Source organism: Salvelinus sp. IW2-2015, unplaced genomic scaffold, assembly GCF_002910315.2.
Source record: "Salvelinus sp. IW2-2015 unplaced genomic scaffold, ASM291031v2 Un_scaffold3673, whole genome shotgun sequence".
Lineage (NCBI taxonomy): Eukaryota > Metazoa > Chordata > Actinopteri > Salmoniformes > Salmonidae > Salvelinus > Salvelinus sp. IW2-2015.
Window position 1 is genome coordinate 33,340 of NW_019944950.1, and position 15,329 is coordinate 48,668.

A 15,329-nucleotide genomic window follows, 5' to 3' on the forward strand; every position below is an offset into this window, starting at 1 on the left:
GCACATGTTAACACACACAGAAAGAACGCACATGTGTAACACACACAGAAAGAACTGCACATGTTAACACACACACAGAAGAAAGCACATGTTAACACACACACGAAAGAACTGCACATGTTAACACACACAGAAAGAAGCACATGTTAACACACACAGAAAGAACTGCACATGTTAACACACACAGATGGGAAAGAACACACATTTCACGCGTACATGTCTCACACACAGTGTACCCGTGGCACGGTCACGCGACCCCCAACCTTAGTAACTAAGGATACTGTTCGTTTACCGCACGGGTTTCCATCAACTATGGTGCCTTTTAAGCCAGGAAGAGCAATACAAACTTGGCTCTGCACAGCCGTGTATCAAGCCCCCACCCCCCCACTCACAGCCGTGTATCAAGGCCCCCCCCCCCCCCCCACTCACAGCCGTGTATCAAGCCCCCCCCCACTCCACAGCCGTTGTATCAAGGCCCAACCCCCTCCCCCCACTCACAGACGTGAATCAAGCCCCCCCCCACTCACAGCCACTGGATGTTGTTCTTGACGACTTCTTGATGAGATGCACCCCCTCCAGGACGTTGGTGATGTCATAGAGACGTCTCTTCTGCACCTTGAGGGACTCCGCGGCCCGGTTCAGGTCCACCACCCCGTCACTGGACTGGGCCAGCAGCTGGACAAACTCTGGGTCAGGAGGCATAGAGATGTGTCATACCTGGTCTTCTCTAACGGGGAGGGAGGAGCTGGAGGGAGAGAGAGAGATGGGTTAGTTACCACAGACAGGAGCTGGAGGGAGAGAGAGGAGATGGGTTAGTTACCACAGACAGGAGCTGGAGAGAGAGAGTGAGGAGATGGGTTAGTTACCACAGACAGGACCTGGAGAGAAGAGAGGGAGATGGGTTAGTTAACAGACAGGAGCTGGAGGGAGAGAGAGGAGATGGGTTAGTTAACAGACAGGAGAGCTGAGAGAGGAGAGGGAGATGGGTTAGTACCACAGACAGGAGCTGGAGGGAGAGAGAGGAGATGGGTTAGTTACCACAGACAGGAGCTGGAGGGAGAGAGAGGAGATGGGTTAGTTAACAGACAGGAGCTGGAGGGAGAGAGAGGAGATGGTTAGTTAACAGACAGGAGCTGGAGGGAGAGAGAGGATGGGTTAGTTACCACAGACAGGAGCTGGGAGAGAGAGTGAGGAGATGGGTTAGTTACCACAGACAGGACCTGGAGAGAGAGAGAGAGATGGGTTAGTTACCACGACAGGAGCTGAGAGAGAGAGAGAGATGGGTTAGTTACCACAGACAGGAGCTGGAGGGAGAGAGAGGAGATTGTTAGTTACCACAGACAGGAGCTGGAGGGAGAGAGAGGAGATGGGTTAGTTACCACAGACAGGAGCTGGAGGGAGAGAGAGGAGAGGGTTAGTTACCACAGACAGGACCTGGAGAGAGAGAGAGGAGATGGGTTAGTTACCACAGACAGGAGCTGGAGGAGAGAGGAGATGGGTTAGTTACCACAGACAGGAGCTGGAGGAGAGAGAGGGAGATGGGTTAGTTACCACAGACAGGAGCTGGAGAGAGAGAGAGGAGATGGGTTAGTTAACAGACAGGAGCTGGAGAGAGAGGAGATGGGTTATTAACAGACAGGAGCTGGAGAGAGTGAGGAGCTGGTTAGTTACCACAGACAGGAGCTGGAGGAGAGAGAGGAGATGGGTTAGTTAACAGACAGGAGGCACATACACACAGACTGACTGAACAGACCCAAACAGAGCATTGAGCAGAAGGAAGGTAAGGGAAACAATTGACATGTGAGCACAAACACAGTCAGCCCAGGCAAGGAACACGCAGTCGGCCCGGGCAAGGAACACGCAGCGGCCGGCAAGAACACGCAGTCGGCCCGGGCAAGGAACACGCAGTCGCCCCGGGCAAGGAACACGCAGTCGGCCCAGGGCAAGGAACAAACGCAGTCAGCCCAGGGGAAGGAAACACACAGTCAGCCCAGGGAAGGAACACACAGTCAGCCCAGGCAAAACACGCAGTCAGCCCAGGCAAGAAACACGCAGTCAGCCCAGGCAAGGAAACACAGTCAGCCCAGGGAAGGAAACACGCAGTCAGCCCAGGGAAAGAACACACAGTCAGCCCAGGAAGGAACACACAGGCAGCCCAGGGAAGGAACACGCAGTCAGCCCAGGCAGAAACACGCAGTCAGCCCAGGGAAGGAACACACAGTCAGCCCAGGAAAGGAACACGCAGTCAGCCCAGGGCAAGAAACACGCCAGTCAGCCCAGGGAAGGAACACACAGTCAGCCCAGGGAAGGAACACGCAGTCAGCCCAGGGAAGAACACACAGTCAGCCCAGGCAAGGAACACACAGTCAGCCCAGGAAGGAAACACAGTCAGCCCAGGAAGGAACACACAGTCAGCCCAGGGAAGGAACACACCAGTCAGCCCAGGCAAGGAACACACAGTCAGCCCAGGGAAGGAACACACAGTCAGCCCAGGGAAGGAAAACACACAGTCAGCCCAGGGAAGGAACACACAGTCAGCCCAGGAAGGAACCACAGTCAGCCCAGGCAAGAAACAACGCAGTTCAAGCCCAGGGGAAGGAACACGCAGTCAGCCCCAGGCAAGGAACTCCTCCTGTGTGTGTGTGTTAACATGTGCTCTCCTCCTGTGTGTGTGTGTTAACATGTGCCGTTCTGTGTGTGTGTGTTAACGTGCTCTTCTCTCCTCCTGTGTGTTTAGGGGCTGTAGCCTGTCTCCAGAAGGAGTGGCCAGTGTCCAGAACCCTGGCTCTGTGGGTAAAGAACTGCTGGAGTTGACCCAAGAGGAGAAGAGACTGGATGAACTCATACACACCTGCACACTCATCGTCCAACAGATGACTGAAGACACACCCACAAGAAAATAGCCTTCCTTTACAACCCTGCTGTGTGACTGAGATGTAATGGGGTGGGTGGGGGTGTGTGTGTGTGTGTGTGTGTGTGTGTGTGTGTGTGTGTGTGTGTGTGTGTGTGTGTTGTCCAGTGTGTGAATCGGTTTGCGTTTACAGCTTTTTTTCTCAGCACACTTGTGTTTAACTGTGTGTGTGTGTAGAAGTGTGTTCTAGTCCTGTGTGTGAATGACTACCTTTTCCTTAACCTCTGGGTACGTTTGCGTACATATCGTATGATGATGTGAAGAGGATTCCTAGTCTGAATGACCAGACGGTCATCATGGTCAAAGCCCCTACTGAAACCAGACTGGAGGTGCCAGACCCTGCAGAGGTACACACACACACACACACACACCCTAAACAGACACCAAACAGTGATCCTGGTAACACTTCCTCTAGTGTTGAGTCCCTGCATACAGTCAATGGTTTGCTGATACACATACATACATACACACACACAAGTTTGTGGTCACCCTTTCAAATTAGTGGATTCTTCTTTTTTTATCCACACCCGTTGCTGACAGGTGTATAAAATCAACCACACAGCCATGCAATCTCCATAAACAAACATTGGCAGTAGGCTGGCCCCGTATTCAAAGAGCTCAGTGAATTTCAACGTGGCACCGTCATAGGATACCACCTTTCCAACAAGTCAGTTCGCCAAATGTCTTCCCTGCTAGAGCTGCTCCGGTCAACTGTAAGTGCTGTTATTGTGAAGTGGAAATGTCTAGGAGCAACAACGGCTCAGCTGTGAAGTGGTAGGTCACAGAACGGGACCGAACGAGTGCTGAAGCGTGTAAAGATGGTCTGTTCTCGGTTACAACACTCACTATCGAATTACAAACTGCCTCTGGAAGTAACAGCAGCACAAGAACTGTTCGTCGGGAGCTTCATGAAATGGGTTTCCACGGCCGAGCAGCTGCACACAAGCCTAAGATCACCATGCGCAATGCCAGACATCGACTGGAGTGGTGTAACTCTCACTGCCATTGGACTCTGGAGTAGTGGAAACGTATTCTCTGGCGTGATGAATCACGCTTCACCATCAGGCAGTCCGATGAACGAATCTGGGTTTGCTGGATGCTAGCAGAATGCTACCGGGCCTAATGCATTGTGCCAACTGTAAAGTTTGGTGGATGCCAGCAGAACGCTACCGGGCCTAATGCATTGTGCCAACTGTAAAGTTTGGTGGATGCCAGCAGAACGCTACCKGGCCTAATGCATTGTGCCAACTGTAAAGTTTGGTGGATGCCAGCAGAATGTTACCTGGCCTAATGCATTGTGCCAACTGTAAAGTTTGTTGGAGGAATAATGATCTGCGGCTGTTTTTCATGGTTCGGTTTTTCATGGTTTAGGCACAAAGCACCGTACAGAAATGGTTTGTCGAGATTGGTGTGGAATAATTTGAGTGGTCTGCACCGAGCCCTGACCTGAACCCCATCRAACACCTTTGGGATGAATTGGAACAGCGACTGCTAGCCAGGCCTAATCGCCCAATCTCAGCGCCCGAACTCACTAATGCCCTTGTGGCTGAATGGAAGCAAGTCCCTGCATCAGTGTTCCAACATCTAGTGGAAAGCCTTCCCAGAAGAGTGGAGGCTGTTATAGCAGCAAAAGGGGGGAACAACTCCATATTAATGACTTCCCAGAAGAGTGGAGGCTGTTACAGCAGTAAATGGTGGACCAACTCCATATTAATGCCCATTATTTTAGAATTAGATGTTCGACGAGCAGGTGTCCACATACTTTTGGTCTTGTAGTGTATGATTGGTTGATTAATTTTATTGATTGACCTATCAGAGTCTCCAGGTCCACTTGAGCAGCACCCAGGGTCCAATAGAAGTCTTCCTGTGCTCAGATGATCACGCCCCTTCCTCCCCGCTGAAAAACAACTCTGCGCTGAACGGAAATGGACATTCACCCTCATCTTCGTCATATGTCAACGGAAACTCCACATCCTTCCTCAAGGTGTCACAAGGTGAGCCCATAGACTTAGATAGACATTGCGTCATTGTATCTGTCCCATTATGACGTCTCTGAGGGCACGGGCAACGCCATTGAGGCCACCTCCATTTTGAAGTAGTCTGTTTTCTTCTTCTAATACTTACTGAGTTGGCAAACAAACTGAAAGGTTGCATCCTGGCACCTGTTGTGTTTGAAACGGTATAAAGCCACGGTTTGAGATGTACGGTGACCTGCAGTTATGGAATGTTGGCTCACAAGTACAGTTAATTGGCTGATCCCTCCCTGACGACCTGGATGGAATCATGTGATCTTTCCTTAACCCATAGGAAGTCCCACCCACTTGACTACTTCAAAATGATCAACACCGGTCCAATTGGACCGATTTTATTTTACAAGTTTTCTCTCAGATTTCTCTCTCAGATTAAACGAATGTAGTTCGTTTAATCTGATTGTCACAAGGTTCCATGACTTTGTCCACACAGGGCATCTAAACACACAAAATACAATTTGATGATTTTCATTACATTTTGGGTGTTTTATTTAACTTTTGTACACCTGTGGTGTTCCCGGGTCAAAAATGACTGGTCATTAGACATGAATGGGTGAGACTACAATTAGTGTATAAAATTGAGTTCAGGCACATGCCCATTCATCAGATGGACACACTTCCTCACTTCCTCTCCCAGTGTTTGAGCACACACACACACACACACCTCACTCCCATTCTTGGCTTCCATGGCAACCCCCACAGGAACCTTTCCCCAATAGTCTTTCCCCCACGGGAACCACACCTGTTGGCATTCTCACAAACAATCACAACATTGTTTCAATAAAATGTTTAACTTTTCTCGCAGCTCTGGTATTTAAAGCTTTTTTGAGGCCTTGCTCACAATTCATTCTGTGGCAGCACAATGACCAAACGATATAGTGTATGAGGCTCTTGATCATATCTTTGGTCATGACCCTGGTGAGGAGGAGAGAGGCCAGGAAACTGACAGTGAAGTAGTCTGTAATAAATAGCACAATATGTTTCATCTGAGTATTTGTTATAGTCAAAATAATCCATACATTATGCTTTTTTTAAACTCAATAACGAGTTGTATGAGCTCAGGTCAATGAGGCCTACAGGCCATAAATAGCAAATAGAAGTTCAAAACTTGTAATGTTCACAAGAACTTAACATGAATTTGTTGATAAAAAATATCTAACACAACATTAGTTGATAATATATGTATTATTATGGATTTATAATCTGCTGTAATGGGGCGGTCATTTTGGACCGGGACCACATAATTAATTAACATGAAACGAACACAACAGGAGGGTTAATGTTGCTGCCCGTGCTTAAACATGGTTTTGTGCACTAGAGTCCTCTATCTAGCTCTATGGGTGAGCACCAACTTCAGACTTAATTCTGTGGTGAGTTATTGGAATAACTCTCACCTTTCTTTCTCTCACTCTCTTTCTCTTCTTCCTGCTCTCTACCCATCTCTCACCAGAGGGTAATAACTACACCGGTAACGGTTTCTCCAACGCCCTGTCCAGGCTCCCAGCATGCTCAGCGGTGACTGTCACTCCTGTCTCCCCCCTGCCCTCCTCCCTCACCTCCCTCCTCCCCCTCCAGGACGTTGACCAGGAGCCCTTCATCCCCCTCTCTCTCGTGGGGGATGACTACCTGCTTAGCCTGGGCGAAGACGAAGGCATCAGCGACCTGTTCTCCTACGATCTGGACCGGCTTCCACTAGACAACCTGCTCTGTAATTGAGTGAAATGTAATCTCGGTGGCCATTTTGGGGAATTTTAGTTTGGCCATTTTGGAGCCAGATTGTGGTTGTTTCCAGTTATAAAGAACTGATTTAGAGCCCAGCGGGCTCTATGGAATGCAGCACAGCAGCCATTTTGGAGCAAGGCTTTTGTTTTCTTGACCTTGTGGACTGGACTGCTCATAGAGGACCTGCTGTGTAATTGACCCCTGGCCAGCGACGAGAGAAGGGAAATACCTGCTCTCGCTATTGAGCTGATCAAAGGAAGTACGTTTCAGTTCAGACTGTAGGGGTGAATTCTATGGCTTAAAGAATGGACAAACCTCTTCTCAAAGCCTGTCTTTCTGGTCTTGCACTGACAGGCAAACCAACATCCTAAACAATCACTCGCTCTCCATAGCAGACTGTTATCCTAATGAACTGTTCTCATCTGAAAGCAGAAGATTGTCCCTAACAGAGATGGGTTATGGATGTTAACCCCTGGACAGATTCTTACCCATATCTACCATTGTGTGACTGTTATCTGTGAACTTGTTTTTTTATAATGTGATGTACTGGAGACCCGATGATAGATCCTGGTTCTCAGCTCACCAGAGTGGAGCAGACCTGCTATCTACGTCCCAAGATGGTGTCTGCCTTGGCATCAATWATTTTTTTGCGTGAGTACCCTGGTCTTTCACACGGAGCCTTCTGACACAATACTGGAAGAGACTGACTGGTATTGTTCAGATAACCAGAGTATGTACTGAAAGGTGGGCCTTCTCCTCATGTAACGGTTTACTACACAATTGGTGTATGTTTTGTTTGTTGTTTTAGAGGAGGAAGTGAATATTGCTCCTGTTGCCGTGTGGGACATCCACTACATGTTCCTCTACTGCCGTCCATTAACTGCTTCTATATCCAGGGATGAGCAATGTGCCTCCACACACACACACACACACACACACCACCATGCAAGAGTCACGTAGACAAGTCCCCATTTTGTTTTTAGCCACTGCAGCCATGCTAGCAGCCATGTTACTTATTGAATAACTAACGTATTAACCAACTCAAGTCATTTCTCAGGGCTCCCAAATTACTTCCTACTTGAAATACAATTTTTTTTATTACTTAATTAAAATGTACAAATGGATTCTAATGATTTTTTTTTGGTGCCAGATATTTTAATGACCTCTATCATTAACCCATTGATTAAAAATGTATATCCATTTTTTTTTTTTTAAATGTTATTGACCCTTCGATTGGTATAGACATGTGACCTTTAAACTAGCCAACCGTACTATGTATTCAGCTTTCCTTTACGGGCTGAAGCTGCTTGGTTTTAGAGAAGTGCTTTACTACATGGTGTCCTGTGGTCTTTACTAGTGTATGACATTGGACCAGAGCTCTATGGGTTGATGACAGAACTTACCAAGAAGTCCTTTAKGAGTCAATTGACTGCTATGAAAGTATGTTGGAGAACAGACATGTCCTGAACGTAACGATATACTCTATTGCCGTCTTACAGTAATGTGTATTTTTTTTTTTATTTTTTTTTTTTATACATGTGAAGTCATTTCTAAGGTACTGTACTAGAAGGTATTCTGGTGATAGATTGGCTTACCAGTCTGTTTCTACATGGTTTGTAATGACGATGAGTTGACGCGACGACACAAGTAGGAAAAGCAGCCATTGATTTCATCCTCAATACCGTACTGAATTTCAGTAACTACTCTTGCTGTCCCCCAGGAAGTAGGGTGACGTTGACCCAGGATGTTGATCTTGRATCAGTTTTGCATTTCACTAATGCAAAAGGCTTGGAGAAGGGGAATCTTATCCTAGATCTGTATCTAGGGGAAGCTGCACCTTGGTGTACTGGTTCTCTATGTTTGATGGTGTTATCAGTCTTTTCTCTGCAGTTTTCCTTTATTTAGAAATTCTATTAAGTTTTAATTGTGATTTCTAAATAAATATATAAATGATTTTTTACTTAATGCTTTTATTAAGATGTTTTGATTTTTCTGAATGTTCTGCTCATGAATTGCTGTTTGTAGCCCACCGTCCAGCGATACGGTGCCGGGCTTAAACCAGAGGACATGTAGGATTCTGCATTTACATCACGTTACAACGTTTTATGGCAGCCATGTTATCTCCCCATAAACAATACATGGGAAATATTTTAATTCTTCACGAAACAATAAAATAAACGCAACATATATAGTGTTGGTTTTTATGAGCTGAAATAAAAGATCCCATTTTCCATACGGATAAAAAGCGTATTTCTCTCATTTTGTGGACAAATTTTTATTTATATTCCTGTTAAGTCAGCATTTCCCCTTTGCCAAGATAATTCATCCACCTGACAGGTGTGGCATATCAAGAAGCTGATTAAACAGCATCATCATTACGCAGGTGCACCTTGTGCTGGGRGACAATACAAGGCCACTCTGAAATTGTGCAGTTTTGTCACACAACACAATGCCACAGATGTCTCTAGTTTTGAGGGATCGTGCAACTGGTATGTTGACTGTAGGAATGTCCACCAGTGCTGTTGCCAGAGAATTTAATGTTCATTTCTCTACCGTAAGCCGCCTCCAGCGTTCTTTTTGAGAATTTGGCAGTACGTCCAACCGGCCTCACAACCGCAGACCATGAATATGGCGTCATATTGGTGAGCGGTTTGCTGTTGTCGACGTTGTCAACAGTGACCCATGGTGGGGTTATGTTATGGGCAAGCATTTTTTTGTTTTGTTATCCGTGACCAACAGATGCATCTGTATTCCCAGTCATGTGAAATCCATAGATTAGGGCCTAATTAATTAATTTTGATCGACTGACTGATTTTCCTCATTATGAACTGTAGCTCAGTAAGAGCGTCTGCTAAATGACTTAAATGTAAATGTAAATGTAAAATCAATTGAGTTGTTGCATGTTTTTATATTTTTTGTTTGGCATATGTGGACATCTCCTTTTTTTTTTTTGCAGAAAAAAATGTTTTGTCTTGTTTTACTTGTTGAATTATTGTTCAGTTTGCGTACAGTATGGAGATCATTACATTGTTTTGTATCATGTCCCCAGCTCCTAAATTACATTTATAAAATAGAAAGAAGTTTACCACTTTTTATTTTTTATTTATTACTTATTTTTTTTGCCTTTTTATAACAAGCATTGTTTTTTTTATTGTTTTAAGTGTTTTGTAAATGCACAAAACACTCAGGAAACCAGTTGTCATTCTACCCTGCCCGGGGCGTTCTACCCTGCCCGGGGCGTTCTACCCTGCCCGGGGCGTTCTACCCTGCCCGGGGCGTTCTACCCTGCCCGGGGCGTTCGGACCCTGGCCCGGGGCGTTCTGTAGGAATGTTGAGTGAGGCTGCAATTCAATCAAAGCCGTCATAAATGTTCCCTCCCATTTCTTCATTTTTTAAAACTACGGCCTGCACACACACGTCTTTTTCTGAAAACTGGATACATCCGTCTTTTTACAATACCCAAAAGCATACGAGGATTTTATTTCACCGCGGTGAAAACGGAGCTTCTGCCACGTATACTAGCGTAGAAAGGTAGAAATGTATTGTAATACTGTAGTACAGGGAACAGTCTGACATTCAGTACTACAACCTGTATTGTACTACTGTAGTACAGGGGAACAGTCTGACATTCAGTACTACAACCTGTATTGTACTACTGTAGTACAGGGGAACAGTCTGACATTCAGTACTACAACCTTGTATTGTACTACTGTAGTACAGGGGAACAAGCCTGACATTCAGTACTTACTCAACCTGTATTGTACTACTGTAGTAGAGGACAGGGCAGCCTGACATTCAGTACTACAAACCTGTAGTGTACTACTGTAGTACAGGGAACAGCCTGACATTCAGTGCCAACCTGTATTGACTCTGTAGTACAGGGGAACAGCCTGAATTCAGTACTACAACTGTCTTGTCTACTGAGTACAGGGGAACAGCCTGACATTCAGTACTACAACCTGCTATTGTACTATGTAGTACGGGGAACAGCTGACATCAGTATGTACAACCCTGTATTGTACTACTGTACGTACAGGGGAACAGTCTGACATTCGTACTACAACCTGTTTGTACTACTGTAGTACAGGGAACAGTCTGACATTCAGTCACTCACAACCTGTATGTCTTACTGTGAGTAGCAGGGAACAGTCTGACATTCAGTAGCACAACCTGTATTGTACTACTGTAGTACAGGGGATTTAAGTACTGACATTCCGGCCTGGGTCAGGGTCTACCTTTCTACGCTAGTATAACGTGGCAGAAGCTCGCGTTTTCACTCGCGGGTGGAAATAAATCCTCGTATCGCTTTTGGGTATTGTAAAAAAGATGGATGTATCCAGTTTTTAGAAAAGCGTGTGTGTGCAGGCCGTAGTTTAAAAAATGAAGAAATGGGAGGGAACATTTAATGACGGCTTTGATTGAATTGCAACCTCTACTCACATTCACTACAGAATGCCCCGGGCAGGTACGAACGCCCTCCTCCTCCTTCTCCTCTTTCTTTTCGTTGGCAGTTTTGGTGATTGTCCTTTCTCGGCTGTTCAGCTTGTGTGTAGATTACTGCTCCCACTCCCTCTTTATTACTTTTTTCTTTTTATTATTTTTTCATTTTTTTTATACATTTTCTATTTTTTTTGTAATTTATTTTAATTGCTGGTGCAGTTGTGTAGTATATCGCTTTTTTTTTTTCTCCTGTGGCAGTGTGTAGTTTTAACAGACTCATTTTCTATTCGGTGTCAGTTGGTAGATATGATTCTTTATTATTCCTGGTGTCTAGGGTAGTTTTTATTATGACAACTAATTGGTTTTTCTTCTGAGTGTTTTGTGGCCATTTTATTTTAAGCAATAAACTATTTACTTTATTTAAATTACAATAAAAAAATACAATTGGCTTGTTAATGTTATAAAGGCAAACAAAGTAAGTAATAAATAAAAGAATGAAAAAGTGGTAAAACTTCATCTCAGATGGAGATCATGTATATTTTAGGTGAGTGTGCTAGAGGTAGATGCTTTAAACCAACGAATGTAATATGTAAACAGATCTCGCCATCAACAGTACACTCAGTGATTAACCAGTTTGTCATTCTTACCCGCCCGGGGCGTTCTACCGCTTGCCCGGGGCGTTCTACCCTGCCCGGCGCGAAATATCTAAGCCGCTAAGCCACACTAGGGGATCGTTTCTCACAACAAAGTAAACCCACATGAGCACCAAGGGGATTATTCTACCCTGGCCCGGGGCGGTTCTTTTTTTCTGGCAAAAAAAAAGGAGATGTCCACATATGCCAAACAAAAATATAAAAAACAACTCAACACTCAATTGATTTACATTTACATTTACATTTAAGTCATTTAGCAGACGCTCTTACTGAGCTACAGTTCATAATGAGGAAATCAGTCAGTCGATCAAAAATTAATTATTAGGCCCTAATCTATGGATTTCACATGACTGGGAATACAGATGCATCTGTTGGTCACGGATAACAACACAAAAAAAATGCTTGCCCATAACATAACCCCACCATGGGTCACTGTTGACAACGTCGACAACAGCAAACCGCTCACCAATATGACGCCATATTCATGGTCTGCGGTTGTGAGGCCGGTTGGCCGTACTGCCAAATTCTCAAAAAGAACGCTGGAGGCGGCTTCGGTAGAGAAATGACATTAAATTCTCTGGCAACAGCACTGGTGGACATTCCTACAGTCAACATACCAGTTGCACGATCCCTCAAAACTAGAGACATCTGTGGCATTGTGTTGGTGACAAAACTGCACAATTTCAGAGTGGCCTTGTATTGTCTCCCAGCACAAGGTGCACCTGCGTAATGATGATGCTGTTTAATCAGCTTCTTGATATGCCACACCTGTCAGGTGGATGAATTATCTTGGCAAGGGGAAATGCTGACTTACAAGGAATATAAATAAAATTTGTCCACAAAATGAGAGAAATACGCTTTTATCCGTATGGAAAATGGGATCTTTTATTTCAGCTCATAAAACCAACAACTATATATGTTGCGTTTATTTATTGTTTCGTGAAGAATTAAAATATTTCCATGTATTGTTTATGGGGAGATAACATGGCTGCCATAAAACGTTGTAACGTGATGTAAATGCAGAATCCTACATGTCCTCTGGTTTAAGCCCGGCACCGTATCGCTGGACGGTGGGCTACAAACAGCAATTCATGAGCAGAACATTCAGAAAAATCAAAACATCTTAATAAAAGCATTAAGTAAAAATCATTTATTATTATTTAGAAATCACAATTAAAACTTAATAGAATTTCTAAATAAGGAAAACTGCAGAGAAAAGACTGATAACACCATCAAACATAGAGAACCAGTACACCAAGGTGCAGCTTCCCCTAGATACAGATCTAGATAAGATTCTCCTTCTCCAAGCCTAAGCATTAGTGAAATGCAAACTGATCCAAGATCAACATCCTGGGTCAACGTCACCCTACTTCCTGGGGACAGCAAGAGTAGTTACTGAAATTCAGTACGGTATTGAGGATGAAATCAATGGCTGCTTTTCCTACTTGTGTCGTCGCGTCAACTCATCGTCATTACAAACCATGTAGAAACAGACTGGTAAGCAATCTATCACCAGAATACCTTCTAGTACAGTACCTTAGAAATGACTTCACATGTATAAAAAAAAAAATAAAAAAAAAAATACACATTACTGTAAGACGCGCAATAGAGTATATCGTTACGTTCAGGACATGTCTGTTCTCCAACATACTTTCATAGCAGTCAATTGACTCCTAAAGGACTTCTTGGTAAGTTCTGTCATCAACCCATAGAGCTCTGGTCCAATGTCATACACTAGTAAAGACCACAGGACACCATGTAGTAAAGCACTTCTCTAAACCAAGCAGCTTCAGCCCGTAAAGGAAAGCTGAATACATAGTACGGTTGGCTAGTTTAAAGGTCACATGTCTATACCAATCGAAGGGTCAATAACATTTAAAAAAAAAATGGATATACATTTTTAATCAATGGGTTAATGATAGAGGTCATTAAAATATCTGGCACCAAAAAAATCAATTAAGAATCCATTTGTACATTTTAATTAAGTAATAAAAAAATTGTATTTCAAGTAGGAAGTAATTTGGAGCCCTGAGAAATGACTTGAGTTGGTTAATACGTTAGTTATTCAATAGTAACATGGCTGCTAGCATGGCTGCAGTGGCTAAAAACAAATGGGGACTTGTCTACGGGACTCTTGCATGGTGGTGTGTGTGTGTGTGTGTGTGTGTGTGTGTGTGTGTGTGTGTGTGGTGTGTGGTGTGTGTGTGAGGCACATTGCTCATCCCTGGATATGAAGCAGTTAATGGACGGCAGTAGAGGAACATGTAGTGGATGTCCCACACGGCAACAGGAGCAATATTCACTTCCTCCTCTAAAACAACAAACAAAACATACACCAATTGTGTAGTAAACCGTTACATGAGGAGAAGGCCCACCTTTCAGTACATACTCTGGTTATCTGAACAATACAGTCAGTCTCTTCCAGTATTGTGTCAGAAGGCTCCTGTGTGAAAGACCAGGGTACTCACGCAAAAAAATATTGATGCCAGGCAGACACCATCTTGGGACGTAGATAGCAGGTCTGCTCCACTCTGGTGAGCTGAGAACCAGGATCTATCATCGGGTCTCCAGTACATCACATTATAAAAAAACAAGTTCACAGAATACAGTCACACAATGGTAGATATGGGTAAGAATCTGTCCAGGGTTAACATCCATAACCCATCTCTGTTAGGGACAATCTTCTGCTTTCAGATGAGAACAGTTCACATTAGGATACAGTCTGCTATGGAGAGCGAGTGATTGTTTAGGATGTTGGTTTGCCTGTCAGTGCAAGACCAGAAAGACCAGGCTTTGAGAAGAGGTTTGTCCATTCTTTAGCCATAGATTCACCCCTACAGTCTGAACTGAAACGTACTTCCTTTGATCAGCTCAATAGCGAGAGCAGGTATTTCCCTTCTCTCGTCGCTGGCCAGGGTCAATTACACAGCAGGTCCTCTTGAGCAGTCCAGTCCACAAGGTCAAGAAAACAAAAGCCTTGCTCCAAAATGGCTGCTGTGCTGCATTCCATAGGCCCGCTGGGCTCTAAATCAGTTCTTATAACTGGAAACAACCACAATCTGGCTCCAAATGGCCAAAACTAAAATTCCCCAAATGGCACCGAGATTACATTTCACTCAATTACAGAGCAGGTTGTCTAGTGGAAGCCGGTCCAGATCGTAGGAGAACAGGTCGCTGATGCCTTCGTCTTCGCCCAGGCTAAGCAGGTAGTCATCCCCCACGAGAGAGAGGGGGATGAAGGGCTCTGGTCACCGTCCTGGAGGGGGAGGAGGGAGGTGAGGGAGGAGGGCAGGGGGGAGACAGGAGTGACAGTCACCGCTGAGCATGCTGGAGCCTGGACAGGGCGTTGGAAGAAACCGTTACCGGTAGTTATTACCCTCTGGTGAGAGATGGGTAGAGAGCAGGAAGAGAGAAAGAGAGTGAGAGAAAGAAAGGTGAGAGTTATTCCAATAACTCACCACAGAATTAAGTCTGAAGTTGGTGCTCACCCATAGAGCTAGATGAGGACTCTAGTGCACAAACCCATGTTTAAGCACGGGCAGCAACATTAACCCTCCTGTTGTGTTCGTTTCA

General features: G+C 44.8%; 1 protein-coding gene across 1 annotated transcript; it reads left to right on the forward strand.

The window, feature by feature from the left end:
- Window positions 1-853: 853 nt before the first annotated feature.
- Window positions 854-9,748, forward strand: LOC112076299 (transcription factor E2F3). Its single transcript, XM_024143136.2, has 6 exons — window positions 854-857; window positions 1,817-1,958; window positions 2,738-2,899; window positions 3,144-3,258; window positions 4,728-4,905; window positions 6,392-9,748. The coding sequence occupies exons 1-6, from the start codon at window positions 854-856 to the stop codon at window positions 6,655-6,657; spliced, it is 867 nt and encodes a 288-aa protein (XP_023998904.2). The 3' UTR covers window positions 6,658-9,748.
- Window positions 9,749-15,329: the final 5,581 nt, after the last annotated feature.